Source organism: Aphelocoma coerulescens, chromosome 15 (assembly GCF_041296385.1).
Source record: "Aphelocoma coerulescens isolate FSJ_1873_10779 chromosome 15, UR_Acoe_1.0, whole genome shotgun sequence".
Lineage (NCBI taxonomy): Eukaryota > Metazoa > Chordata > Aves > Passeriformes > Corvidae > Aphelocoma > Aphelocoma coerulescens.
The window spans coordinates 5,857,046-5,882,419 of NC_091029.1; the positions used below are offsets into that span (position 1 = coordinate 5,857,046).

Below are 25,374 nucleotides of genomic sequence, written 5' to 3' on the forward strand. Positions count from 1 at the left end.
GGGGAAATGCACTCCTGCTTGACAGATACTCCTTGTAAGACACCCACCAGTGCTCTGGCCTCGTCAGCCAGCAGTTGAGGCTGTGGTAATTGGCCCTTTTGGGATAGAGTGGCTGGGAGTTGGAGTCTATGTTCAGTGTAAGAAAATATTTGGACACATTTTGATTTGCATATTTGGCTTGTTTGGCTTTTTGTCTTGGCTGTTCCTCATCTCAATGCACTTGACTCTATTGTTCTCAATTACTGCAGGGAAAGTTTGGATGTGACCATGAATAAGATGCTTGATTGGGATGGGGGGACATGTGGGCTCAGTTCCTGTGTATAACTTGCATTTCCATCCTAACTAAAACCCCTCATGTCTTTGATTGTCTGGCAGGTTGGAACCACAATTCTTTCTTTGTCTCATTTATTTGGAAGGGGAGCTTTAAAACTCTTAAAAAGCATGTGAGGGGCCTGTCACACCGTGGGGTCACTGTCCTGGCTACAGCCTCCAGCTACTCCTGCAATGTGATGGATAGAGGATTCAGGCTTCCTGTATTGCTTTTGCAGGAATAATGGCAATCTGGAAGCATATCCAAGCACCAGATTTTAGCAGGCTGATACTTGGGTGCTCAAGGGTCTGCCCAACAGTCAGGATGTCAGATGGGAGGCCTGGAATAGGAGGCTGTTGAAAGTGAACCTACAACAGACACACAGCGTTAGATCAAGGTGACCAAAGCAGTGCTGTAGGACAAGCTTTGTTTATTAGGCCTGTGAGGAACTCCTCATGTTATAGTTAATGCATAAAATTAATAGTGGAAAGGGGAGATTTGCAAGCTGAAGCTTTTCACCCCAACTGCTTGGACAAGCCATGAATAAGGACAGTTCTAAAGGCAGAGCCTTTCTGTGAGTCATTATAACAGTTTCTGCAAACAGTCTCTTGGAATTACAGGGCATCCAGAATGAAATGTTGTTAGGTCCTCTCCTCTTTCCTGTCTCTGAGAGAACTGGAAATACTCTGCCTGTCTTTGATGATCCACTTAGCTTTGAAGCATCGCTGCCAACATGGAGAAAGCTTTGGGAGGAAAGGAGGCTGTGCCTCTCTACAGATCAGTTGTGCATTATTATATTGCTGAACCTTTTGAAAGCAGGGTAGGGCAGTAAATTAAACTTGTGGTTAGAAGAGAAACATCTTTCTCCAAAGGACCAGTGACAGTGGAGAATACCACCTGGGTAGAATTAGCAGAGTGTTGGAGCTGGTATTGTCATCCCCCACAGACAGAGTGTTTCCCTCTGTGGCAGTGTGCCAGGGGTAGGAAGCCCTCTGGAAGTGGTGAATGTCCCGTGAATACTCTTTGAGACAAAAACTCCTTTGTGCTCCTAGGGCAGATTCAGTGGTCAAGAAGGGGAAAAACTGATGGTGAGGGAATTGTCTGATGGACACCACACCTACAGGCTCTCCAGAATCCTGGGATTAGGGTCTCGGCTCAGCTGGTCACTCATTCTCTGCCCAGCCTCTTATTTATAAAGTGGGGAAAGCTCTCCTGGCTTGCATGCAGGATGTTCTAGAACCATCACTTATCAGAGTGCTCATTCAGTGACAGTGACAGCAAACAGGCAGGGAGCCAGGGTTCAAACTGTGCTGTTCCTTGGTGGGGAGTTGGCTATGACAGTGTATGATAAAGATCAGCCCAAGATGTTGTGGCAGGATTCAGAAAGGGTTTAGCCAAAAAAAAAAGGGAAAATAATTTCTTCTGTATCATCTCTATAAATGATCATCGTTCTGGAAGGTGCTTTAAATCTGCCTGAGCTTGTAAGCTGGTCTGCCTGAGTCACTAAGGAGTTTATGGTGGGGAGTGATTATTCTGCATCCAGAGTCCTTGCATCTTCCTCCAAAGTACCTCTTGCTGGCTTCTGTCACACCCAGGATCCTGAATCCTACAGAATTGTCCTCTCTCCTGTGTGAGGAATGTCTACCTGTCCTGCCTTTAATACCTCCAGTTAATTCCTTTGTCTGTTTTTCTTCACAGTGGGGTCTTCCAGCTCTCTCAGTTCTGGAGGCTCCTTCAGTGGGAGGCACTTGGCAGTGGGAGCTGCTGCCGAGGCTCTGGAGGGCCCCTCGAGTCTCCGGTACACTTTTGCTGATCCCATCACTGCCAACCTGGAAGGTGCTGTTACATTTGAGGCACCAGAGCTGCCTGAAGAGACACTCATGGAGGTGGGTATATCCCAGGGGCAAAGCACAGGGGAATAAAAGTAAAGCAAATCCAGACAGCTCCATGCTTGTAGTCAAGAGAGTTGCTTCCGAAGGTGGAGTAAACTGGTTCCAAGAGAGCAAGGCCAATGCAGTGCTCAGAAAGCCCAGGGCATATTTAGCACCAAGCCCTTTAGTCCATGAGACAGCTCATGACTGAGGTTAAAATTCCCCATTTCCAAAGCTGACATTGCAGGTTGGAAGATCAGTTATCCAATGCATTCTGTATTAAGGCCTTCTGAAGCAAACCTGCCTGCTTTGGGCCTCTCCCTTTTTAAAAGGCTCGGTTTTAGTACTGGCTGACCTGAGAGCATAAGTAGCTCAGTGTGTCAGGTGCCTGCCTGGTGCACTTGGGGAGTCGGCAGTGATATGGTCTCTGCTGAAAGGACCTGAAAACAAAGTAAACCTGACACTTCTGTTCCTACTGGGGGTGGGGGGACGCCGTGTTCTGCACCAGAACAGCTGAACCAGATTGTGAAACTGAAAGGCTGCCAGGCTCCCCTTCTCTGCAGGCTGAAGCAGAGCAAATGCTGTTATAGCTAGATATATTTGAAATGTAGGTCAGGCTGCCCATTTGCAGTGGAGGTGGGAGGCAGATCCAGTCACGCTTTTGGCTCTGATTGTGATGCCTCCTTGGGCTGTCTGGGACTGGAGAAGACTCTTTGTGTGTGATACTTGCTGGTGCTGCTGAAAACCCCAAGATACCAACAGAGATATGCATACTTTGTTTTAAGGATGTGGGTTTGCTCTTCTACTTCAGATTTTGTTGAGCTCATTTTTTCTGTCAGTTCTGCATTGGATTGCATTTATTGGCTTCATTACCTGTAAAGCCACAGGGCAAGGGCTTCCAGCAATGACGTGATCACAACAGCAGTCGGTTTAACTGAGCATCCTACCTGTGTGAGATGACAGAAGTTTGGGGCCCTGCCAGCTGCCACCACTTCAGACACTGGTCTGCAGAGGAGTGTCCTATGGAAGTATCAGTTGATCTTGGAATAGCACTCAGCTTCTCTGTCTGTAATGAGTCATTTGGCTTCAGTCATCATTTCTGTTGAGCACAGTAATCCATTTGCATGTCACAAAACCTTTACAGCAGATTTCAAAACCCTTTTGTGCTCTGTGGAGTTGGCCAGAATGCAAACCTGGCAGGTTTTCTGATTTCTGCTCATCTTTCAGGGCACTGAAGTCGTACTGTTTAAGTGTCCTTGTTTATCTTGAGCAGTGCTGTTGCATTCAGATGGGTGGTGCTTCCATCTTTTGTAAAAGTTTCTTTAGGTGCAGACGAGGCACACTGGAGGCTGGGGTTTAGTTTCTTTTGCAGTGCTCTAAATACAGAGATGGCTGTGGAAGATTTGTGATGGCAAATGAGGCCATAAATGCCAACACAGTTAACAGAAGCTGCCTGTAGGCAGAGGAAGGACTGCCTGTTGGTTAGAGATAGGAGGCTGAGACCTGCAAGATCTGAGCAGTTTCCTGCTCTGCCACAAACTTCTTGTATGACTTGGTAATTACTTAATCTCCAAGTTCCTCCTCTGCTTTTAAAGAAAATTGAGGAGGATGGAGATAACACTTCCTCACCGTACTGGACTGTCCAGGTAGCTAGGTAGTGGGAGGAGAGATTCATATTCCGGATAGTCAAAGCTGCCTGGGCAGACAAGTGCCTGAGCCAGTAAAGGAAAGAAAGAAGCTCTCAGATCTTGAGCATAGGGGTTCTGTTAAATTCATGTAGAAAACATCCTTACCAGCCCCCTTTGAGAGAACTGAGCCTGTGAATCTTTGAAGACCAAGCAGGTTACCCACTTCTCAACAGAGTACAAACAATGGAGTTGGCACCTGATTCAGGCAGCAATTCACTTTGCAGGCCCACAAGCATTCAGTTTTTCCACAAATACTAACTTCCCAGAACTGGTTGCAGTGACTTAGGCAATGCAGCTTCCCAGAAATGGGATAATCCCCTTTGATCTGTAATAGCAGAAGAAAAACTACTCTGAAATGACTGCAGCACTTGGTGTGAGCACTTCCCTCACCAGCTGGACAGGAGGTGCAGATAAAAGGTTGTCCTAGCTGTCTTCTCAGAGAACCCCACTCAGGGCTCACTGCACTGAACTGGGAGGGGATGAAGGCTGGGATGTAGGGTGGGAGACACTTTGTTGGCAGTTTTCTGTGGTGTAGGAGGTTGTCGCTCTCATGAAATCCACACTGGCATTGCTGTAGTGGGAACAAGAGCTGTGCCTGTGGTGCAGATGGTCTCTCCTCCTTCCTGCTGATTTCTGAAAGAATCCCACAGAGCTGGGATCCTTCTTGGGAAGGGAGCTTGTAATTTTAGAGTAAGTCTCACCAGGTTCTCCACGGAGCTGTCTAGAAATTTCTGGCCCGGGGCTGTAGCTTGCTGCTGTTACTGTGGAAGAGGAACCAGTGCAGGCTCCAGGCTGAGTTTGGCCCGAAGCAGAGGTGTAGCAGGGGGTGAGGTGTTGTTTCTGTGAGCTGGGGTGGGTTGCTGGCACAGCTCAGGTGAGCAGCTTTCCCTGTAACCCCCCCTTGGCATCCCTTCAACAGCAAGAGCACACGGACATCCTGCGCAGCCTGCGCTTCACGCTGGCCTTCGTGCACTACGTGATGGAAATCGCTGCTCTGAAGGGCAGCTCCAGTGACATGAGCAGCTCAGTGACATCTGAGTACCAGCTCCAGGAGAGCGTGGTGGCCGACCAGATCAGCCTCCTGAGCCGGGAGTGGAGGTAAGGACGGGCAGAGCTGCCCCTCTCCCAGGGCTTCTGTCGCTCCCTCGCACCCCACACGTCCTTATGTACCCGCAGCCCTGGGGGACACGGAGCTGCTGTCACACTGCTCTGTCTGCACTGCACTGCTTTCTTTGCAGCTATGCAGAGCAGCTCGTGTTGTACCTGAAAGTGGCGGAGCTTCTGTCCTCGGGGCTGCAGATGGCCATAGAGCAGATCAAAGCTGGCAAGCTGTGCCTCTCCTCCACCGTCAAGCAAGGTAAGAGGCTGCTGCACTCATGGGGCAAAGGACTCACCTGGAATGGAAGTATTAAAAGTGTCACAGAGGGTATGGAGGGGGTGGAGTGAGTGTGAACCCCACTGGGGTGGTGGGAGCTCATTTGTGATTGTCCCCTTGTGCAGCCAGATCTGTCTTCACACTGAGAATGTTCCTCTCTTCACCTTGACTTTATGTCTCAGAGCTATTGTCATGCTCCTGTGAGACTCTTCCGCACTAATTGTGAGGGGGGGATGTATCTTATCTGATTCCATGTATATCTCTGTCTCAGGTGCTTATTTGTACTTGATGTAAGCCCATCTAAATTACACAGTGCATGTCCTAGGAAGTGCTTACTCGGCAAAAGAGACTTGTCCTGGCAGTGATGATTTTTCAAGTGAAACAAAAACACAGGAAGTGAAGTACTGGTAATGCCAGAGTCACTTCTTTGCTGGTGTTACAGCCTTACATTTGCATCTGGCTGGCTGTGGTGAGAGCTGGCTGTGAGTCACTGATCAGAAAAAATAATTTAAAAACTCCCATTGTAATATTACTGAGGGAGCTTTTTGAAGCACTTGAAATACTTGACCCACCAGCCACCTTGTGAGATTTGTCTTTGCAAGTATTTGTGCTGCCTTGGGATGGAGTGTAAAAAAATGGATGTTAAATATGAAGAGCACACATACGTTGTAGCAGGCAGTGTGGAGCAAAATACACCAGATTTAGCTACACATCTTCCACAAGTTCAGGCTAACAGGAAAGTTGTCATAACCCAAATAAATCACTCCTTTCCAGAGCAGATTGCAGCTTCTAGATTTGTAGTGTCATTTGTCCTTCAGTGTGTGGGAATTGGGCAAGGCTGGCTTGTCTTGTCTCATGCAGCGTGGGGATTTTCAAATGTGCGTGTAGGAGTTAGTACTCATCAGATGTTGGTGGGAGTTTGTGTTCAATACTCTGCATAGATCATGCCATGTAACTAGGGAGACTCAGCCATGGCATCCCTTGCAGTTTTGGATTGTTATTTAATTGCTCAGTCATATTTGATTCCTGATTCTCTGTTCCGTAACCTTCCCGTGCGAGCTGCCATGGTCCAGGAAAGGAGTGGCCTTTCACAGGCATCCATGTCTTTTCTCAGTGGGACAGCAGAGTCCCAGGAGAGACTCCCTTAGTGCTGTTGATCCACACTCCAAGAGCTCCCACGTGTGAGCCAAGCACTCCTTCACAGCACATCATCACCCATCAAGCAGCAGAAGCTCTGTATCTGCTGCTGCTGCTGGTGTGTGAGACATCCTGTATGGAGCAAACTGCTCCTGCCTTGTGACAGCTGAGGGAAACAAAAATAGACCTGGCCTCAGGTGAACCCGATGTGTGTAGGAGTTGTCATGTGCAGGCTTATAACTGGTGAAGGTGACAGAGGAAAGGGAAAAAACCCTCTTGGTGCAGGGCTTTCCTGCCAGTCTCTTGGTTTTAACATAACCCTGTTGTCTCCAGGTTAATCCTTCAGGGTCCTGCACGTGGAGATGGGGAGGCACAGGGAGAACTGGAAGTAGTGCCTAAAGCATTTCTTTCTTTTACTGTAGTTGTGAAGAAGCTGAACGAGCTTTACAAATCCAGTGTATCCTCCTGCCACTGCCTCAACATGAGGCTGCAGAGGTTCTTCTTGGACAAACAGAAGCTCATGGATCGGATCAACAGCATCACTGCAGAGAAGCTCATCTTCAGCTACGCTGTGCAAATGGTAAAAATCTCACAGTGCCTGGGACTGGGGTTAGCACAGAGCAGTGTTGGGCAGTAATGGTTCCTGCTGGTGGCCTTGGCAGGTGGTTTCCCTCATGATGCTCCCCTCTGGAGGCTGGGCAAGTGGGCTGTCCATGCAGCTGAGGGGCCGTGCTGGGAAAGCTGGATCTGCTCTGGCAGTAAGCTCTTGGCACTGGGTTGTTGCCCTCAGGTGCAGTCTGCAGCCCTGGATGAGATGTTCCACCACAGAGAGGACTGTGCACAGAGGTACCACAAGGCTCTGCTGCTCATGGAGGGGCTCCTGAACATCATCACTGAACAGGGGGACATAGAAAACATCAGTAAATGTGAGTATTTGGTGACTTTCTGTTTTTTCCCCAGCTAGAACATGTGGGATTTTTAGCTGCATGATCAGAAATTTCAGGTCCCAGCACCATTTTTTTCCTTTGACTACATCTTGGTGGACACAGCAGAGATCTCTCAGCTTGTTACAGCTCCTCACAGCCTGGCCTCCTGCTTTTCTAACAGAAAAACTTAGGAATGCAGGTCCCTGTTCTGAGCCACATTTTGAGAGCTTCCCATGCAGAGCAATTGCCAGCACTTTGTTGGAACTTTTGATGTGTGAAAGAACTCTCTGAAGGAAGTGGTTTGGCAGCAGCCAAGGCCTGGGGTTGGTTTCCAGCCGGAACCATCCCTCTGAACAGAGCACTTGGGAACATGAACCTGCAGTGGCTGCAGGGCAGAGATGGCTGGTCAGCACAGCAAGGGCTCCTTCCAGCACATCTCTGAACCAGGACTGCTCACCTGCCTGGCTCCCCAGCCCCGAGCCTGGCTGGGAAGGCAGCAGACACAAACTCTTCTCCTCAGCAAGTGCTTGCTGTAGCAGCGAAAGCTGAGCTCTGACCTGTGTGCTGTCGTTGGGCCTCCTCTCCCAGGGACTCTGCTACTCTGAGCTGTCCCCTCCCATGCTCTCCCTGTCCCCTGAGGGGTGCTACTCTCCATCTGGAGGGAAAGGACTGACTGCTCTGAGCATGCTTTCCCTGCACTTATGGCTGGGGTTTAATCACCTCTGTCGCCTCTCCCAGCGGACGGTGGGAAGAGGGGATGGGGAATGACCATCATCTGTAGGGGCAGCTTGGCTTGGCCTGGGCTCTGCTGCACCACAGCCATCCCAGCAGTGTCCCTGTGGCCACAGGAGGGGCCACAGCTGGCAGCCTGTCCCCTCTGCTGGCCACCCACTGCCTGCCTCGTGCCAGCATCCAGAGCACTGGACGGCTCTAGTTGTCTGTGGAGGCAGAGCCCTTGGATAGGTAATGAGGGAAGAGATCTCTGGCTCCCAGGCAATCAGTCAGTTAATTATCACCAACTTTCACAGCTGACAGGAGGCTCACTGAAGGAGAGCAAAGGGAAATGGGGAGGTGGTGTGTGGCACTGGAGGGCTAACTGAATAGGGAGTACTAAGTAGTTTCTCTTGTGCTGTTTCTTACCAAACCTAGATCCATCTTTTGATCCAGAGATACAGTTAATGCATGTAATAAATTTCCTTTCCCAGTTGTTACCCTGGTATTGCAAGTTCCAGCTTCCTGATTGAGCTGTTCTCTGATAGGCAGTAGTGGGTGTGTGTTCATTTTAGATCTCAGGTCAATGATTATATATTTCTGAAAAGTGAAATGATGAACCTAGAAATACAGCAAGTGTTCCTGTGAGAGGTGTGAATTCCACCAAACATTTTGCTTTGAAAGATTCTTGGGCTCAGGTGAGGAGAACGTGGCACTGATGATGCTGGGTGGGCTGTCTCCCAGTGTAAGCCAAGGCAAATGACACTGGAGACCCTGAGTCATTTTACCTATGGCAAAAGCTGCTCCAATAACTGGAAGTGAATAAATTCTTCCTGATGATACCTCTGTTAGAACTGCTGCCTCCCAGCTTTCACTGTCAGATCTCTGACTGTTCAGCCTTTTGACCTGTCCCTTCCCAGCAGGGTGTTCCTGGTCAGGTCATCACTGGCCTGATTGGTACCTGGTAATGACTTTCAAAGTGCTGCTTAGATTTGTTGAAATTCTACTGTCTGTTTTTCCTTCCTTGTTCAATCTCCAGTCATGATCTTTATACTGCCAGGAGAAAAAGAGAAGCTGATTGCTTGTGCTGTTTTTTTTCCTCAGGTAAGCTGTGCATCGAGCGCAGGCTGTCAGCTCTGCTGTCGGGGTTCTGTGCCTGATCTCAGTGGCGTTGTCCTTCACGCACCTCGCCCCAGCTGATCGTTTTATTCCCGACAGCCTGTGCTGTGGTGGGAAATGATTCTGGCAGTAGGACACCTGGAGGATGAACTGCTCACTGTTCTGTACTTGGACGTTTTGGGAAGTTGTTCCACAGACTCAGATTCCTTTGTGGGGATGTGTGACTGCAGCAAGCACAAATACTTCCCTGCCCGAAGGCCTGAGCGAAGACATAGCTGATGTGGAAAGGTCTCCCTCGTTGTCAGAGGGGGTGAAGGATAGAAGTCTGCTTCTTCCCAGCACTTTGAAGGATAAGACTGCTGCCTATCCCTCTTGCTTAAGAACAGGGTATTCCAGTGCTGTGTCCATTGCAGGCAATGGATGTGCTGAAACTGCTGGCTTCAGTTGATGTCCGAGTGTGTCAGACATAAAGGCCAGTTTGTGTACTTCCCCTTCCCAGCTGAGAGCCAGGCATCTTCAAGCTCCCTGGCAACTGGAGGCTCCTCTCCACTCTCTCCTTTGTCCTTTCTCCTTGTGTTTATGCCTTGGAGTGCTTGGAGAGGAGGGAGTTGGCATTGTGAAGTAGCTCCCACCTCTACTGACTTGCTGAGTGATGCAGAGGACGTGCAGCTGCTGGGAAGCTTGGAAATCCCATGGCTGCTGTGTGGGCTCCCTGTCTGCCTGCCTGGATGGGCAAACAACACAGGGAAAGGGACTGTGCAGGAAAACAGGAGGACAACAGAAAGTGTCACACTCCTGTGTTTGTAAGAAGCCAAAATGAATCCGTTCCTCCCTTGGTCCCCAGGCTCAGTGGGATCAATGTGAAAGACTCCTGGCTGTCGGGCTCGGCCTGTCAGCATGTACCTACCTGGAGGAAGCATTAGCGCTGTCCTGCTTTCAGCTGTTGGCTCAATAACCCCTTTCCTGGAGCCCCCCAAACTGAAAACACTAGCTTTGTGAATCAAAGGAGCACTTTACACACTATGGGAACTTTGAGAAGTTGACTTCGCATCACACAACAACCCAGGAACATCACGACTGTTAGGAATGCTGTTCTTTTTATTCCTTTCCTTGCTTCCTGGTTGTTTTATTGCACTACGTGTGTGCGTATATTAATATGTATTCCTAAGAGTGAATATATATTGATATTGATATGGTTTGTGTGTAACTGTACGTATTTAACTGTACTGTATCTCGTGAGTGTGAGGCAAAGAGCACTGCAGAGTCTGTGCTGTTCCTCCTCCACACCAGGCAAAGCTGACTTGCAGTCTGGCAGTACCAAGATTTGTTTTTTATTTAAATGTTCTTTTAAGGACAGTCATTACAAAGCTCCGTGCTTTTTAAGAGCTGAAGAACAGGCGTTAGGATCCCACACACTTGGAGATGCATTTTATAAGAAGTTTTATTTGCTGCTTTGTTTTTGTTTGTTGGGGGTTTTTTTTATAAAGATATCACGTCGCGTTCAGTTTTATGTTCAGCATTTCTTTCAAGGAGACTCTGTAGCCAAATGTGACTGCGGGTGTGAGTGGCTGGAGTTCTGGTTGAGGCTTCGGGTGCTGTGAGCATGTGTGTGAGAGGGGAGCTGCCTGCCTTCCATCTGTCTGTGAGAGCATGAGTGTGACGTTCCAGAGTTGTGGCAGTATTGTGGTAGCGCTGGGCAGAAAAGCATCTTTGAAAGCAACTCGAAACCTCAGGCTTAGTTTTTGGGGATCTAAAAATATTTTGCACATGGTGGTTAAGTCCTCATTGCTTTTTTTTTCCTCTCAAGATTGGCACGTTCAGTGTGATATTTTACAAGGGTTTCAGGAGCAACTTCATGGGCTTTGGAGCTGGCACCGCGTTTGGCAACATGGGTGTTTCTGTTCACAGAGCAGAAATGCCAATAAAGAAATATAAAAATATTTCCAATTGCCCTGACCAGGGAAGCTTAAGTGTAGCTTTCACAAATGCTTCAGTATTTGGCTCACAGTCTGCTGCTTCTGTGGCCATTTGTGCTTGTGCCTGGGAAAAAAAAAGGAAAAATAAAGAAGACAGAAACAACCAACCCCCCCCCCAGCCTGTTGTGGACAGAAATGCCGAGGAGACCCAGACTGCTTCTGAAAGGCTTTGGCCAGCTGTGCAAAGGGCTACGCTGCAGGCGGGAGCACTGGGAGGCAGCACGGAAGCACCAAGCCAGGACTGACTCTGCAATACCAACCCCTGCACCCCAGAGCCTCCCGGCACAGCCCCCAGGGGCTCCTGGCCAGGAGGGGCCCAGCCCGGGATCCACGTCTCTGCCCTAGTGAGCCGTGTGTGTGGCAAGCTCAGCACTAACCTTCCAGCTGTACTTAATTACTTGAATGTATCAAAATCGTCCACATTCAATGTATACAAGTATATATTGCTCCAAAAAAAAAAAAAAATTGTGGTTTACAGACCTACAACCAGTATATATGTATGTGTTTGTGTATATACATGCAAGGCTGTGTGTGTGTATGTGTGTGCATGGGTAGAGATACACACACAAACACAAACGTGTATATATATGTTTTTTTCTCTCAATACTTGAAACTTAGCCACTGTGCTTGAATTAAAAAAAAAAAGAAAAACAAAAAAACCAACAAAAAACCCACACAAAATAACCCCAAAAATAGGGGAGGAAAAAAAAAAAAGAAAAACAAAGAAAAAGAAAAATCTGACAGGTGATTTATTTTGCCATCACTTTGGTGACTTTCTTTTTTATCTAACTGCATGTAGCGTGAAACCAACTTTTTTGGTGAAAAATATTTATTGCTTTGTAGACAATAAGGTATGCAAAAAAAAGGAAAAAAAAAAAAGAAAGAAAACACCCCAAAAACCAACCCCCAACCATTGCTGAAGTTGCTAGTGTAGTCCACCTGCTATTGTCATGGCTTTGTTGCTGTTGCAGCGTTTGTGTCTGGCGTCTTTAATAGATTTCAAGGAACCTCAGTCTAATTACACGTACCTTCAGGTTTGTGAGAGCGTATGATGATGTTCTTTATAAGGTAATGCTTGATACTTTGTCAACATTTTTTATTTGTGTTTTGTGTGACTTTTTTTTTGGCTTTAAATTGTACAACACCAATTTAAGACAATAAAATTGATTTGAAATTGTTAGTGGCCTGTTTTCAGTTCTTCATAATTCCAGTTCATGTGGCATCTGAGTGAGGTCTTTATAATCCGTGTGGTTCTACCAGCCTTGACTTTTGGGGCAAAAAAGGGCTGTTGCCCCCTTGTCACAGCAGGTGAAGCTTGGGACAGAAAAGCCACCTTGCCTGAATCCACATGAAATCTGTGAATTTGGGAAAAGTCGAAGCCAATTGCTGGGTGGGAGCTGTAATTGCTGGTTTCTCTGTCCATACTACCTGTCCTATCCTCCTGCAGTGGTTAGGAACTGTCACAAGTTGATAGCAGACCCCTCCCCAGCCAGTTGGATGCTTAAATTCCATCCATATTTCAGTATTTGCAGGATCATACTGTCAGAGTTGGCAGGCTTGTTGCTGAACAAGAAAGGGACTTGAAGTGTGATATCATCGTGTTTGTACTCACTGCAGTTTTGTTTTTTGAACAGAGCAGGCACATGGCTTACAATTCTCTTGCCCACATAGCCTGCAAAAAGTCACTGAACATGGCAAAAGGGACAGTGAGGATGCTGGGAGGGTTGGTCCTGTGAAGGACAGGCCCCTGCTCTGTCTGGATTGGAATGCTCTAGGAGGAAAAGCTAAGCCCTGCATCTGGGATGTGGGAGAGGTGCTGAATTTACCAGTCCAGTCCTTCCATTCTTGCAGAAATTTCAGCAACACAGCTGCAAACTTTCATGAGCCAAATACTGTAATTGCACCCAACATTTCCCAAAACTTTCTGAACTCTCTGTATTACTGTTGCCCGTGAGCATCACTGGGGAAAGTCCTGCCCACCAGCCCCTGTGTGATACAGCATCACCCCACAGTTACTGCACAGTGTTGTGGTTTTGTGAGAAAAAATCTTCTTTCAAAATCACCATTTACCGAGAGCTGGAATTGGTTTTTTTTTCTTGCTCTGCCCTGTTTATAGCGTCTGTTTCCTGCTCCTGCCTTTCCCACACCAGGGAATTGCTCTGTGAGAACAGTCCTGCCTGGAAATGCTGGGCTCTTGTTGATGCTGACTCACATGCAGGGACGGTCAGTCCCTTCTCCCTGCAGAGCTGCAGCACCATCAGTGCTGGGGACAACTCTGAGAAACTGCAGCTCTGTGTGGTGAAAATGTGGTGGTACAACCTGGGCAAGAACCTACGGCAGCCCTTGGAAAGCTGGTCAGAGCTAAAGAATTAAAAATGCTGCTGTTGCTTAAAGTTTGACAGCTCAGCACACTTGGGTCTTTTTTGAGGATTTGGGGAGTTTTCTTTGGTGTTGTGTTTTTTTTTTTTTTTTAAACATTTTTTCCCTTTTGTGGAAAAACCTCGTGTATATTTGTTCCCTGCAGCATGGGATAGCAGTAGAATATATAAATGTAAAAGTTTCTGATGCTGGGGGTGAGGGAGGGGGTTTCTTTTGAAGCTGCCCATGAAGAATTTCAAAGGTTCAGGTGAAAACACTGTAGCCAAACAAAAGAGGGACCACTGTGTGTCACATGCCTGTGTGGATAGAGACATCTCTGCTGAATGCATGGGACTCTCACAGGCAGCAGAGCAGAGGGGGAAAGTGCTAGCTGGGAAAACTTCAACAACAGAAAAACACAGTCTCTTCTAAAAGCACTGAACCACGGGACCTGGATAGTTCAAAAGCACCAGTGGAAATTGCACAACTTTCTAGATGTCGACTGTGACGTCATGCTGCTGTTGATTCTAGGAGAAAACAAACCCGAGCAATTCTTCCAGGGCGTTTGGCTTTGTTCCCGCATTTTATATTTAGTTGTTGGTAAGTACGTCAGCAAAAACACGCTCATTCAACTCTGAAAGACCAGAGGTGACAGTGACATCAAGGAAGCAGAAACGGGTGGGTGTGTGTTGAACCAGGGCGATACAAAGATCGATTATTCCGCTTCCAGCTCTTTTAAAGCTTTATTTCACGAGGAGTTAACTCCTTCACAGCACATTTCAGCATTCTGGTGTTTAACTCGACGTTGGCTTCTCTGCAGTGGCTCACTGTGCCTGGTCACCTCACACGCCAGGGAGGGTTTTTGCTGAAGGAGGGGAAGGGTTGTGTGCAGGGAGACAATACCCTGGCGTCGCTCTGCAGGGCAGGAGCTAATGCTCTCCAGAGAAATGCTAGCAGTTGGATTTACTTAGATTTATTGCCATAAATGTAGCACTGAGCATGGGTGCCATTCCCTGGGTGAGGAATAGCACGTAGTGCAGAGATACAGACTTCCCTGGGACATTTCTTTCTAAAAACAGCCTTTTAGGGACAATAGAGTCAGAACCACCTCCCCTCCTGGGAGCTGGAACCTGGCAAGGGATTTGAATGCTTTCAGAAAACATGTTAAATAGTGTATTTCTAAGAAGGAGCTGAAGCAAATGTCAAACACGGGTTTCCCCTTACCACAGACAGATGATAACCGAGTTCCCAAATGTGCACAATTTTTCTTCATGTTTCCAGCTAATGCCCAATACACAACTGCCGGGGAGGGGCAGAATAAGGTGCTCTTTGTCCCTTGAGTTCAGCCTGTCACCAGTTCCCAACATGGATGTAAATGGCTTTTAACCACAACGTTTGGCATCTCCTGAACTTCTAGTGCTGTGCAGCAAAGCCCTTAAACTCACTAAAGATCAGTTTAGCAGTTTTTTTCTCCCCTTTAACAGAAAAAAATTGGAAAAAAGCGTCTTTCAAAACACAGTGTTTCCTTGGAGCCTTTTTCATTGATTTAAAAGGAATTTTCTCTGTGAATTGAAAGCAAATCCTCTTGAAGTAAATCCCTCCTTTTTCAAAGCAGGCCTTGGGGAGGAAGATGAGGAAGTTGCTGGGGTGACATTGCCACAGCAGAGCAGGAACAGGCTGCTCAGGGAGGGGACAGCCCGCTGCAGCGGGGCCATGGGGCCTGCTCTGCCAGCCGGAGGGGACAGCCCGCAGTGTCCCCAGGCTGGGAGGAGTGGGAGCTGCGTGCCAGAGGTGCCTGGCAGGGGATAGCTGTGGAGCCAGCGCTGTGCGTGCTGCCAGGACAGGCAGGGAGGTGCCGGTTCGCGTTGCCAGAGCCCCATCTGCAGGCGGCCGCCGCCCGGGCACCCCGCGCAATTTGGGGTGAGGAGTGACACTGACATCGTAACGAGAATTAAATTAACTGCCTCAAAAAACATGCCAGCCTCGCGTCCTGCAGCCATGCTGCTCCCCGCTCGACAAAGGTCAGTTGTCTGTGAGGCCCCAGATGGTTGGTACGTAGAGAGTTTTGACGATGCTGATTTTAGTGCCGAGCGAACTCGAGACCTCCTTGAGCATCTGCCTTCCCATCCTTGAGAGTCTGACTCCCCCAGAACGCACCAGCAGCAGCAACTCTGTCAAGTCACTTCGGTTTCTCCTTGCTTTTGGTAGCAAGATGAAATAGATAAATTTTATATAGGTGTTTCAAGATAAAATAGATAAGTCTGAAAAGGGAAGAGCCAGTATGTGCTGTGGCAGGTTAAGAGCACAGCTTGTGCTGCCTGCTTTGAAGCTTCTTGGCTGCTCATAGAATGGGTAAGGAACTGGGATACCAAAGCTTTTTCCCCTCATGGGATATCCATGCAAGTCTTTCTCCTATCCCATCACTGTTTTCCATATTGCCTTCTTCCCTCTCTCAAATTTACTGAAATGAGCCAAACTCAGAAATCAGGGCAGGGAAGGAGGAGGAAGGGATGTGGTGGACAGGCAGTGCAATTGCATAAGCTCCACTTCCTAAGGAAATGAGGCAAAAAAAGATTCAGACACCCTGGTTGCACTGATAGAGAAATTTGTATTCCTGTTTCTTTTGGCAGCTGCACTGCACTGTGATGGGCCATCTTTTATCACTTCTCTAAACAAAGTGCAGCTGGGACCCTGTGATAAATCTTCCCATTGCTCTATCCCGCTCCTGAAATAACTCAGAAGTGTCAGTTCAAAAAAGGACGTGCTGCATTTCTCCCCCTTATTAGCTGAAATAACAGGTCTGCAATAATCTGGCCAGCTTGGAAGTGTCAACCCTTCCCTATTCCATCTGAATGGAGAAATGGAGCTCTCCTACACTAATCTCGCAGCGTGCCAGGGAACCCACGTCCTCACTGGATAGTTCCATCCTACAGAGCACTGGAGAAAAAACTGTTCCAGGTGCATTTGGCTTTTTGGGAGGTACATGCTGTGGCTTGGTAAGGGCTCCTGTTGTGCTCAGCTTCCCCATGAAGTGCATCACTACAGATAAAACTTGCTGCACAAAACGTGAGCAACGAGGACTGCGTGAGCAAGCTGGCTGGGGGAAAAACTGAGGGGAAGTGGGAATAGAGAGGCCCATGCTTGACACTGGCATGAACAGAAGGTGTGTGGAAAAGGGATCCAGTGTGAGATCCCTCTGGGAAGGGAACCGTGAGCTTTTTCTGCAGACCTGTGTACCCTGTGAACTGTTCCCTCCCCCTTGTCCTCCCCTCACTGGGACTGTAGTGCTGTCAGTGCCTGTTTGCCCACGGATAAGGAAAAACGGGCTGCTTTACTTACACAGCCACCATGTACCACCGGAATGTATTTGTTCGTTTGCCTTTTCCCCTGCTCTTAACCTTGATTTAACAATCTGCCAGACGTTTTGCCTGAAAGCCCGTGTGCGGGAGGCGGCGCTGAGCAGGGCAATACCCCACCCTGGTCACTGCCAGCACTGGAGCAGGGTGAGCTCTCCCGGCTGGGAATCCCGGAGCAGACCTGGCTCTACCTACACGCCATCCCTTTTTAGCCTCTGAGGGAGATCCGGGACGGGCTCGGTGTGCTGTTCGGAGCCCTCACGGCGCTGCCCTCACGGCGCTGCCCTCACGGCGCTGCCCTCACGGCGCTGCCCTCACGGCGCTGCCCTCACGGCGCTGCCCTCACGGCGCTGCCCTCACGGCGCTGCCCTCACGGCGCCCCCCCGCTGCCTTCGCCCTTCCCGCCGTGTCCCCGCGCGGCCGCCGTACCCGGCGCACGTGTGCGTCCCGCGCGGTGGCGTCGCTCCGCAGCGCCCGCGTAAGTGGCGGCGGCGGCGGGCGCGGGGCTGAGGGCGGCGGCCGCGGCCTCTCCCGCCCGGCGGATCCGGGGACGATGCTGCGGTGGGGGCTCAGGGTCGTGAGCTGCGGCCTTTCCGTCCCGGGGAGCGCGGCGTGCGCCGGGCCGTGGCGGCGGCAGCAGCGCAGCGTGGGTACCGCTGGGCCCTGCCGCACCCCGCCCTGCTCTGGGGACGGGCCGGGTGGGCCCATCGCCACTCGCCCTGCCGGCCTTCCCAGCCGTCCCGCCGGCTGTCCAGGCAGCGCAGGCCCTGCCTTCCTTCTCCAGGGAATGGTGACACGGTCTAGGGGGAGGGACAGTGGTGCTCGCCCTTCCTGCCTCCGACGTGTTCATGTGCTGTCCCTTTCTGGGCCCCGAGGGATGGAGCTGTCGCTTTCTGCCCGAGTTTCATGCCATTCGTGCTCATCCCATCTGCTGTTGTTTTCATGCAGGTTCTTAAAATGGCTGAGGATTTAAGAGCAGCGGTTTCCAGCCAGACAAAGAGACTCAACAGCAGCAGCGAGGTGATTCAAAGGCTGGAAGAAAACGGGCATCAAAACAAAAGGTTGAAGAGTAATGCGGATGAGGAAGATGCAGAGGATCAGAATAAGAAGTCACCCAAAAGGAAGATTGTGCTGTTGATGGCATATTCTGGGAAAGGCTACCATGGGATGCAAGTATGTAGTTTGGCAAAGCAACATATCCAGCTTATTTTTTGTTTTGGAGTCTGTTAGGTTTATAACTGTAGTCACAGTGCCTGGGTAGGGAAACAGTTGAGCATTTGCAGTGTGAAAAGCTGGGGCAGGAACAGTGTATGGATGGATTCAAATGGCTCGGTAGAGAATTTTAAAAAGTCAGTGGTGCATCTCTGATGATTGTAGGGACTGTGCTTTGTCATAGCACCAGACCTGCCCGTGCAGGGTGGTCTGTGACACAGAGCTGGCAGCGAGGGTGATCCTGCTCCATCTGCTGCTCCTCTCCACGTACTGCAAGCTCCATACACTTAAGGAATACTTCAGAAGCTCCAAGGAATGACTGACAATCTTGCACACAGACAGGGGAGGGAGCCTTTCCTGTTTGTACATCAAAGGAGGTTTGTTCACCAGCAGTAAAACCTCATGCTTACAGGCACATCAGGTGAACTGAGCAGAAGAACCCAATCTAATTTCTAGAAGCAGAATTTTCAAAGGCTGGGTTTGGAGCAGCAGCTGTTAACTTGCAGGCGCTGGGACAGTATTTCATTGGTGCTGTTTCATGCAGTTGAAGGAATTGTCAAAAAACTCCAGAAGTGTTGCACAGTGAAATCAGAAATGAGCCTTTATTTGCCATAACAGTAACAGCTAAATAAGGATGATGTTTTATTCACACTCCCTGGTAAAATACAGTTAGTTTTGTTAGAGAATGGCAGTGCTCTTTAGGCTGTGAAGGGAGGACTTTTAAAGAATTTCACAACAATGTGTGATTAACAAATTTGCTGTCTTCAGTTATCCAATTACTACTATTTGTTCTGTTCCTTACTTTTGCTACATATTTCCTCTTAGAGAAATGTGGGATCTTCACAGTTCAAGACAATTGAAGATGACTTAGTCTCTGCCCTTGTTCAGTCAGGATGCATCCCAGAAAACCACGGGGAAGATATGAAGAAGATGTCTTTCCAGCGCTGTGCTCGAACAGATAAGGTACATTGGGTAGGGGCTGTGCTCTCCTAAACTCTGGGGTTTGCACACCACTGCTACTGGGATGGACTGGTAAAGCATTGTCCAGAGGGAGATCCAGCAGCAAGTGCTACTCACCGTGAATGTGGCTTGAAACTTCTCCTTTTGTCCACTGTTAAACTAAAGTACAAGCAAATAAACTTGTTATTCAGCTATTTCAATTCTGCAGGTGCTATCCCAGAGCTTCCAAAGTATGTAATTATGTGGGGTTTTGTTTTATGGTTTTTACAGGGTGTGTCTGCAGCTGGGCAGATTGTGTCACTGAAGGTCAGGCTAAGAGATGACATCTTAGAAAAGATCAATAATCATCTTCCTTCTCACATCAGAATTCTGGGTAAGAGTACTGAAATGGGAGAGAAAATGTTTCCAAGAGAAGCTTTCTTCTGCAGAAGGTCTCTCCCTTACCATTATAGTTTTACTTACAAATGGTTTAGTTTAACATGGTTCTGTTAGCTTGAAATTGGTGTTCTCTTAAATCTATTTTCTGTTTGTATTTTACTTAAAAATTATTCTTGTTGGTAGGAGTGAGATCACAATCAATCTGTAACCTACTGATTGAAAAACCTAATGTCACTTTTAAATCCAGGCCTGAAGAGAGTCACTGGGGGATTCAACTCCAAGAACAAATGTGATGCCAGAACCTACTCTTACATGCTGCCAACATTTGCCTTTGCCCATAAGGACCATGTTGTGCAGGAAGAGCTTTATCGGCTGGACACAGAGACCCTTGAAAGGGTCAATAAACTGCTGGCCTGCTACAAAGGGACACACAACTTCCACAACTTCACATCCCAGAAGGGCCCCAGGGACCCCAGTGCCAAGCGGTACATCATGGAGATGTACTGTGGAGAGCCCTTTGTCAGGGAAAATATGGAATTTGCAGTGATCAAAGTGAAAGGTCAGAGTTTCATGATGCACCAGATCAGGAAGATGATTGGGCTGGTGATAGCAATTGTGAAAGGTTATGCTGCTGAGTCCATCATGGAACGCAGCTGGGGAGAGGAGAAGGTCGACGTCCCCAAAGCCCCAGGACTTGGGCTGGTTTTGGAGAAAGTACACTTTGAAAAATACAACAGGCGTTTTGGGAATGATGGGCTGCATGAGCCACTGGAGTGGACAGAGGAGGAGGAGAAGATTGCTGTTTTCAAAGAGCAGTACATCTATCCTACCATTATCAACACAGAAAGGGAGGAGAAATCCATGGCAAACTGGTTAAATACCCTCCCCATTCACGACTTCAACTCGTCTGCTGTTGAGATGCAAACCAGCAACAAAAATTCAAAGGTAATGACTGAAGCCATTATTTTACAAATGGAAGCTGTCAAGTTGAAGAAAGGTCTCTTCCCTTTGTAACGTTCTTGTTTTCCATGAATGTGCTGTGGAAGATGACAGTCATCTGGAGTGTGAAATGTGTGTAATCTTTTCTGTCTTTGTGCACTTGATGAACTTGATGAACAGTGGAATGAACTGTACAAAGAAGTGTTCTCACAGGGTTTTACTGGGAGCAGTTGAGGGAGGAAGGAAAGCTTTAAGCACAAGCAATTTGCATAATCATAAACTGGCAACAAATTATGGACACATTGCCAGCCTTTGGGGGTCTAGGTTTCAGGATTACTTTAAATACCTGCTGGCTTTTTGTATTCTCTGATTTTGGGCTAATTCTCATTTTGTGTAATTCCCTGTTACCAGATAAGGTTTGGGATTAGGGAAATTTAGGACCAGCTCTTTTAAATAAATCTGCCATGAGCTCATAATAGGCCATTAGATCAGCTACTGAATAACTGGGATATTGTGGAATTGGATTTGTAGCAGCAGCAGCTCCTGTGAGCTGTAAGGTGCCATACAACAAAGGTGTAGAATACACTTTCAGCAAAATGGAAATTTCAGTTAAAGGCTGGCAAGTCCTTGAAGGATGAATGATGGGCAGGGCTAAAACTTCTTTGTAGTTAAGTCAGAAGAAAATAATGACCTTTTTTCATATAACAGAGTCCTTAAAATTAGCTTTATTTTGTGTAGCAGGTGGAGAATATTAGGTTTAATTATGTCTCTGCCTTTTTTTTTGCTTGAGTTCAAGAGTTCCAACACATAACATAAAACTTACAGCCTTGTTGAATAGCACAAGCAGGATACCATAAATTTCTCAGGGTTATTTTTTCTGAATTCTGGAGCTGTGGGAGGGGTGTTTGTGACAGGAGGTCATGGCAAAAGCCACGTTAGCTTGATTAAATGAGACCCAAAGAAACCTTGTGGCTCGGAGTCCCTCACCTGGTGATGTTGGCAGGACTTGGTGCTGCCAGGTTCCCAGTCCCTGACATATTCCTGGCAGGATGCAGGTTCTGCTCCCTGCAGATAGACCTGACCAAGTTTGGGTTTGGCATCACAGTTAGCACAAGCTGTGTGGGAAGGATAAATAAGGCATGATATGACAGACTCTGCTGAGGTTTTGCAGGCTGTTTGCACTTCAGTGAGCTGTGCTTGCTGGTATGAAGTTAACTGTGTGAGTGTCTTGAAATTTGTTTTGTAGTAAGATATTAAACTGCCAGCGTTAAATTTGTGGGATTTGGTGTTTTCAGCAAGTGGTGGCGAGGAAAAGAAAAAGGAGTAACTAAAGACATGTGGCCTGTAGACATATACCATGCTAGCTTCTCTTTATAAAAATACTTTGATATCAGTCATATCAGTTAAAATACTTGCTTAAAAAAGTACATAAACCCCCCAAATTAATTGCACCATATTGACCTACTCCTGAAGGAGTGGCTGGCAGAGAAGATCTCTGACTTCCAACTTCCTTGTAAGTTTCTAAGGTTGTTGTTTTTCTTTAGTACTACTTTATGCAAGTGACTTCACTTTTAAACAAGTATTAGTGAGCCCTGGCATATCTGCAATACATGTTGGACATAAATTCTCTGCAGCAGACAAAATTCTCAAATCTGGCTTTAGACAATGTAACAAAGGTAGCTTTTGAGGGACTTGCATAAAAACCCAGTTAACTTGTCTCACCTGCATTTATTTTAAATATCAGCATTTCATGTTGCTGTCCCACTTTTATGTTTCCCACATACTGCAGGGTGTAATTATGGAGTTGGAAATGTAAGTGAGAAGAAATTTCCTCTGCTGGCAATTGTAATCTAGTGTGCTTTTTTTGCTACAAGAAAACATCATTTGCCACCCGAAATTTACTACAATAGATGGCTCTAAGACATGAAGTTGGGATCCAGGACTATTTTCTTCTACTTTTTGAGAGGTTTAAAGCCAGTATCTTTGATTTAGGTTGGTCTGTGGATGTAAATGCAATACTGATAAACCATTTCCCATTTTGCTTTGCAGAAGAGCAGCGATCTCGAAGGCAGCGATGGTTGTGGCGATGATTCTGACTGAGCCAGCCAGTGGCTGGATGTGGGAGCCTTGCTGCTTGCACTTCCCTTTGTCTACAAAAAAGTGGCCTTTCTAAATCCAAGAATCCAGTGAAGCAGGAGTTTGGGTGCTTGCAGAACGAGAACTGGGTGCCCAGGAGAAATTGGGTGGGGAAGACCGTGCAGCAGAAAAAACAGAAGCTTTTTATACCACTGATCGATTCACCTGACTGATATACTTGAAAACAGTGTAGTGAGAAAGCAGCTTCCTAAAAGAATCTTGAAATGCAGGATATCTTAACTGCTATTTGAATAATGTTTTTATTATGTTTACTTGGAAAATAGTATTTTAAATATGTATCATCTCTACACAAAAGGTGGGGCAAATCATTTTAATATACTCTTTTATTATTAAGTTACAACTTCATGAGCTTTTGGGGTTTTTTTAATCATTTATCTTTACTTAAACTGAATCTCTAAGCACCATTAAGCTTATTTTCCATGTTATCCATGGTTTTCCTATGGAATAACATAAATGACCCTGAGATTAACTCAGTTAGAGTGTGGTGCTAAAAATGCCAGAGTTGTGGATTCAATCCCTTTATGGGCCATTCTCTTAGGAGTTGGACTCAGAGATTCTTGTGGGTCCCTTCCAACTCAGAATACTCTGTGATTTAGACATGATGGGTTAGGAGCTCATTATTGTGCTGACTGCTGTGAACTCTTTTGGTATTGAAACAAATTTCTGTGTTTTCTAGAGCTTTTCAGGTCGAAAAGAAACGATTCCCTACTCAGTGAGAGGGCTTCAGTTTGGAATGGGCTGAACCATCCATTCCAAGATGAGACCTTTTCTGTGGAAGGTGTCATCCTCCCAGCATTGCCCTCATGCTTGGGCAGGTTTAAGGATATAAATCCACAGCTCCATGTGTAGTTGGGCCTTCTCTGCCTGAGGTGTAACCTGGAAATCCTCTTGAGGCATCTGCAGGATCCAGAGTTGAATCGGCTTGGCATGTGTGAAAGAAATGGTGCTGAATTCTGGGCTTTAATCAAGCCTGGATGTGTGAACTCTTCAATCCCATCAAGCTGCTCAGAATGGGGAATGTGTGCAATGATATGGGAAGCACATGTCTGAGCACTGCCATCCTCTGGGAATCGATTGTAATTTTCTGTGTTTCCAGGAATTGTGTACTCTGGAGTTCATGCTCCTTTTTCCCATCAGTGGTTAACTTCTGGTTCTTGTTTCCAACTCGCCGTGGAGGTGGCAGAAGAAATGACACCCTCCTGCCTCACCAGCCTGCAGAACACTACTGAAGGGTTGGAACAAGGCTCCAAGCATTTGGATATTGGCACAAAGGCTTGATACACTTCCCTAGCTGAGTCTGTGTGGAGACTTGCTCTGTAATATGGGACTTACTGTAAATGAGGAGCCAACTCTTTGTTCTCACATTTAGTGGTTTTTGGCCAAAGCCTTTAATTTTATGGTTCCTTCTGGAATTATTCTTTTGGTTTTGCAGGGTTTTTTTGGGTTGGTGGTGATTTGGGGGGATTTATTTGGGACACAGGTGTCCTTTAAAAAAGGATTCCCGTGTTCATTTTATCTGCATTTTCTTTAGAGCTTTATATTTTATCAGGAAGGTCTTGCTCGATTTTATGAGAGCAAGTGTGTAGAAGTGCTCTGGAGAGGGTCTCTGCCTGGATTTTTATTTATATCCCTTGCTGGTCCATAATATTGACCCACCCTGCATTATCTTCTATCCAAAGCTCCATCTTTCTATGCCTTTCAATCTGAAAAAATATTACCTTTATCTGCTTATAATAAAGGCACCAAAGCTGTGATATGCACCACAGTTGAAATCGAGGAGAAAATTTATTCGAAGAGAGAGAAACCATTAATAACAATAGCAATAATAACTACTTCAGGATCGCGGCTCCCCCCTCTGTGCGGGTGGGGAGTGGAGTGCTTCCCCCCCCGGTGAGAGGCGAATGGTATCGCCGAGCGCCCGGAGGGGCGGGGCCGCCCGGGGGCGGGGCGAGGGGCGGCCGTGAGGGGGCGCTGCGGCGGAGCGCGGCGGCGTGAGGGGAGCGCGGGGGCGGGCCCGGGGCTCGGGGGGTGCGGGGGTGGCACGGGGTGTGCGGGGATGGTAGGGGTGTGCGGAGCGGGTCAGAGTGTGCGGGGGTGGCACGGGGTGTGCGGGGATGATAGGGGTGTGCGGAGCGGGTCAGAGTGTGCGGGGGTGGCACAGGGCGTGCGGGGGTGGTAGGGGTGTGCGGGGATGTTAGGGGTGTGCGGAGCGGGTCAGAGTGTGCGGGGGTGGCACAGGGCGTGCGGGGATGTTAGGGGTGTGCAGAGCGGGTCAGAGTGTGCGGGGGTGGCACAGGGTGTGCGGAGCGGGCCGGGGTGTGCAAAGCGGGTCAGAGTGTGCGGGGGTGGTAGGGGTGTGCGGGGGTGGTAGGGGTGTGCGGGCATGGTAGGGGTGTGCGGAGGGGGCCGGGGTGTGCGGAGCGGGTCAGAGTGTGCGGGGGTGGCACAGGGTGTGCGGAGCGGGCCGGGGTGTGTGGAGGGGGTCAGTGTGCGGGGGTGGTAGGGGTGTGCGGGCGTGGTAGGGGTGTGCAGAGCGGGTCAGGGTGTGCGGGGGTGGCACAGGGTGTGCGGGCATGGTAGGGGTGTGCGGAGGGGGTCAGTGTGCGGGGGTGGCACGGGGTGTGCGGGGATGGTAGGGGTGTGCGGAGCGGGTCAGTGTGCGGGGGTGGCACAGGGTGTGCGGAGCGGGCCGGGGTGTGCAGAGCGGGTCGGGGTGTGCAAAGCGGGTCAGAGTGTGCGGGGGTGGCACGGGGTGTGCGGGCATGGTAGGGGTGTGCGGAGCGGGTCAGTGTGCGGGGGTGGTAGGGGTGTGCGGGCATGGTAGGGGTGTGCAGAGCGGGTCAGAGTGTGCGGGGATGGTGCGGGGACGCTATGGGGGTGGTACATGGTGTGCGGGGGTGG

The 25,374-nt window shown here is 48.3% G+C and overlaps 2 protein-coding genes across 8 annotated transcripts in view; both read left to right on the plus strand.

Moving 5' to 3' along the window:
- The window catches only part of ULK1 (unc-51 like autophagy activating kinase 1), a 78,379-nt gene extending 66,086 nt beyond the window's left edge, over positions 1–12,293 (plus strand). For all 4 annotated transcript variants that reach the window (XM_069031067.1, XM_069031066.1, XM_069031068.1 and 1 more), the window contains 6 exons: positions 2,009–2,196; positions 4,789–4,967; positions 5,108–5,226; positions 6,804–6,961; positions 7,172–7,307; positions 9,123–12,293. In XM_069031067.1, the coding sequence (XP_068887168.1) occupies positions 2,009–2,196; positions 4,789–4,967; positions 5,108–5,226; positions 6,804–6,961; positions 7,172–7,307; positions 9,123–9,178 (836 nt within the window). In that variant the 3' untranslated portion in view covers positions 9,179–12,293. The remainder of the gene's footprint in view (positions 1–2,008; positions 2,197–4,788; positions 4,968–5,107; positions 5,227–6,803; positions 6,962–7,171; positions 7,308–9,122) is intronic.
- Positions 12,294–17,243: 4,950 nt separating this feature from the next.
- On the plus strand, positions 17,244–24,233 carry PUS1 (pseudouridine synthase 1). Of its 4 annotated transcripts, none has more exons than XM_069031046.1 (6): positions 17,244–17,305; positions 17,776–18,000; positions 18,865–19,002; positions 19,270–19,372; positions 19,625–20,322; positions 22,366–24,233. In XM_069031046.1, the coding sequence occupies exons 2-6, from the start codon at positions 17,785–17,787 to the stop codon at positions 22,414–22,416; spliced, it is 1,206 nt and encodes a 401-aa protein (XP_068887147.1). In that variant the 5' UTR covers positions 17,244–17,305; positions 17,776–17,784; the 3' UTR covers positions 22,417–24,233. The 4 variants fall into 4 exon arrangements, with proteins under 4 accessions (XP_068887147.1, XP_068887145.1, XP_068887146.1 ...); XM_069031044.1 differs by lacking the exon at positions 17,244–17,305 and adding an exon at positions 17,314–17,473; XM_069031045.1 differs by lacking the exon at positions 17,244–17,305 and adding an exon at positions 17,317–17,404.
- The last annotated feature ends 1,141 nt before the right edge of the window (positions 24,234–25,374 follow it).

Coding starts and splice junctions, on each gene's coding strand:
- PUS1 (XM_069031044.1), top strand. CDS start 17,381: ATGCTGCGGTGGGGGCTCAGGGTCGTGAGCTGCGGCCTTTCCGTCCCG. Junction 18,001..18,864: donor AAGGCTACCATGGGATGCAA/GTATGTAGTTTG, acceptor ATTTCCTCTTAG/AGAAATGTGGGATCTTCACA. Junction 19,003..19,269: donor GCTGTGCTCGAACAGATAAG/GTACATTGGGTA, acceptor TGGTTTTTACAG/GGTGTGTCTGCAGCTGGGCA.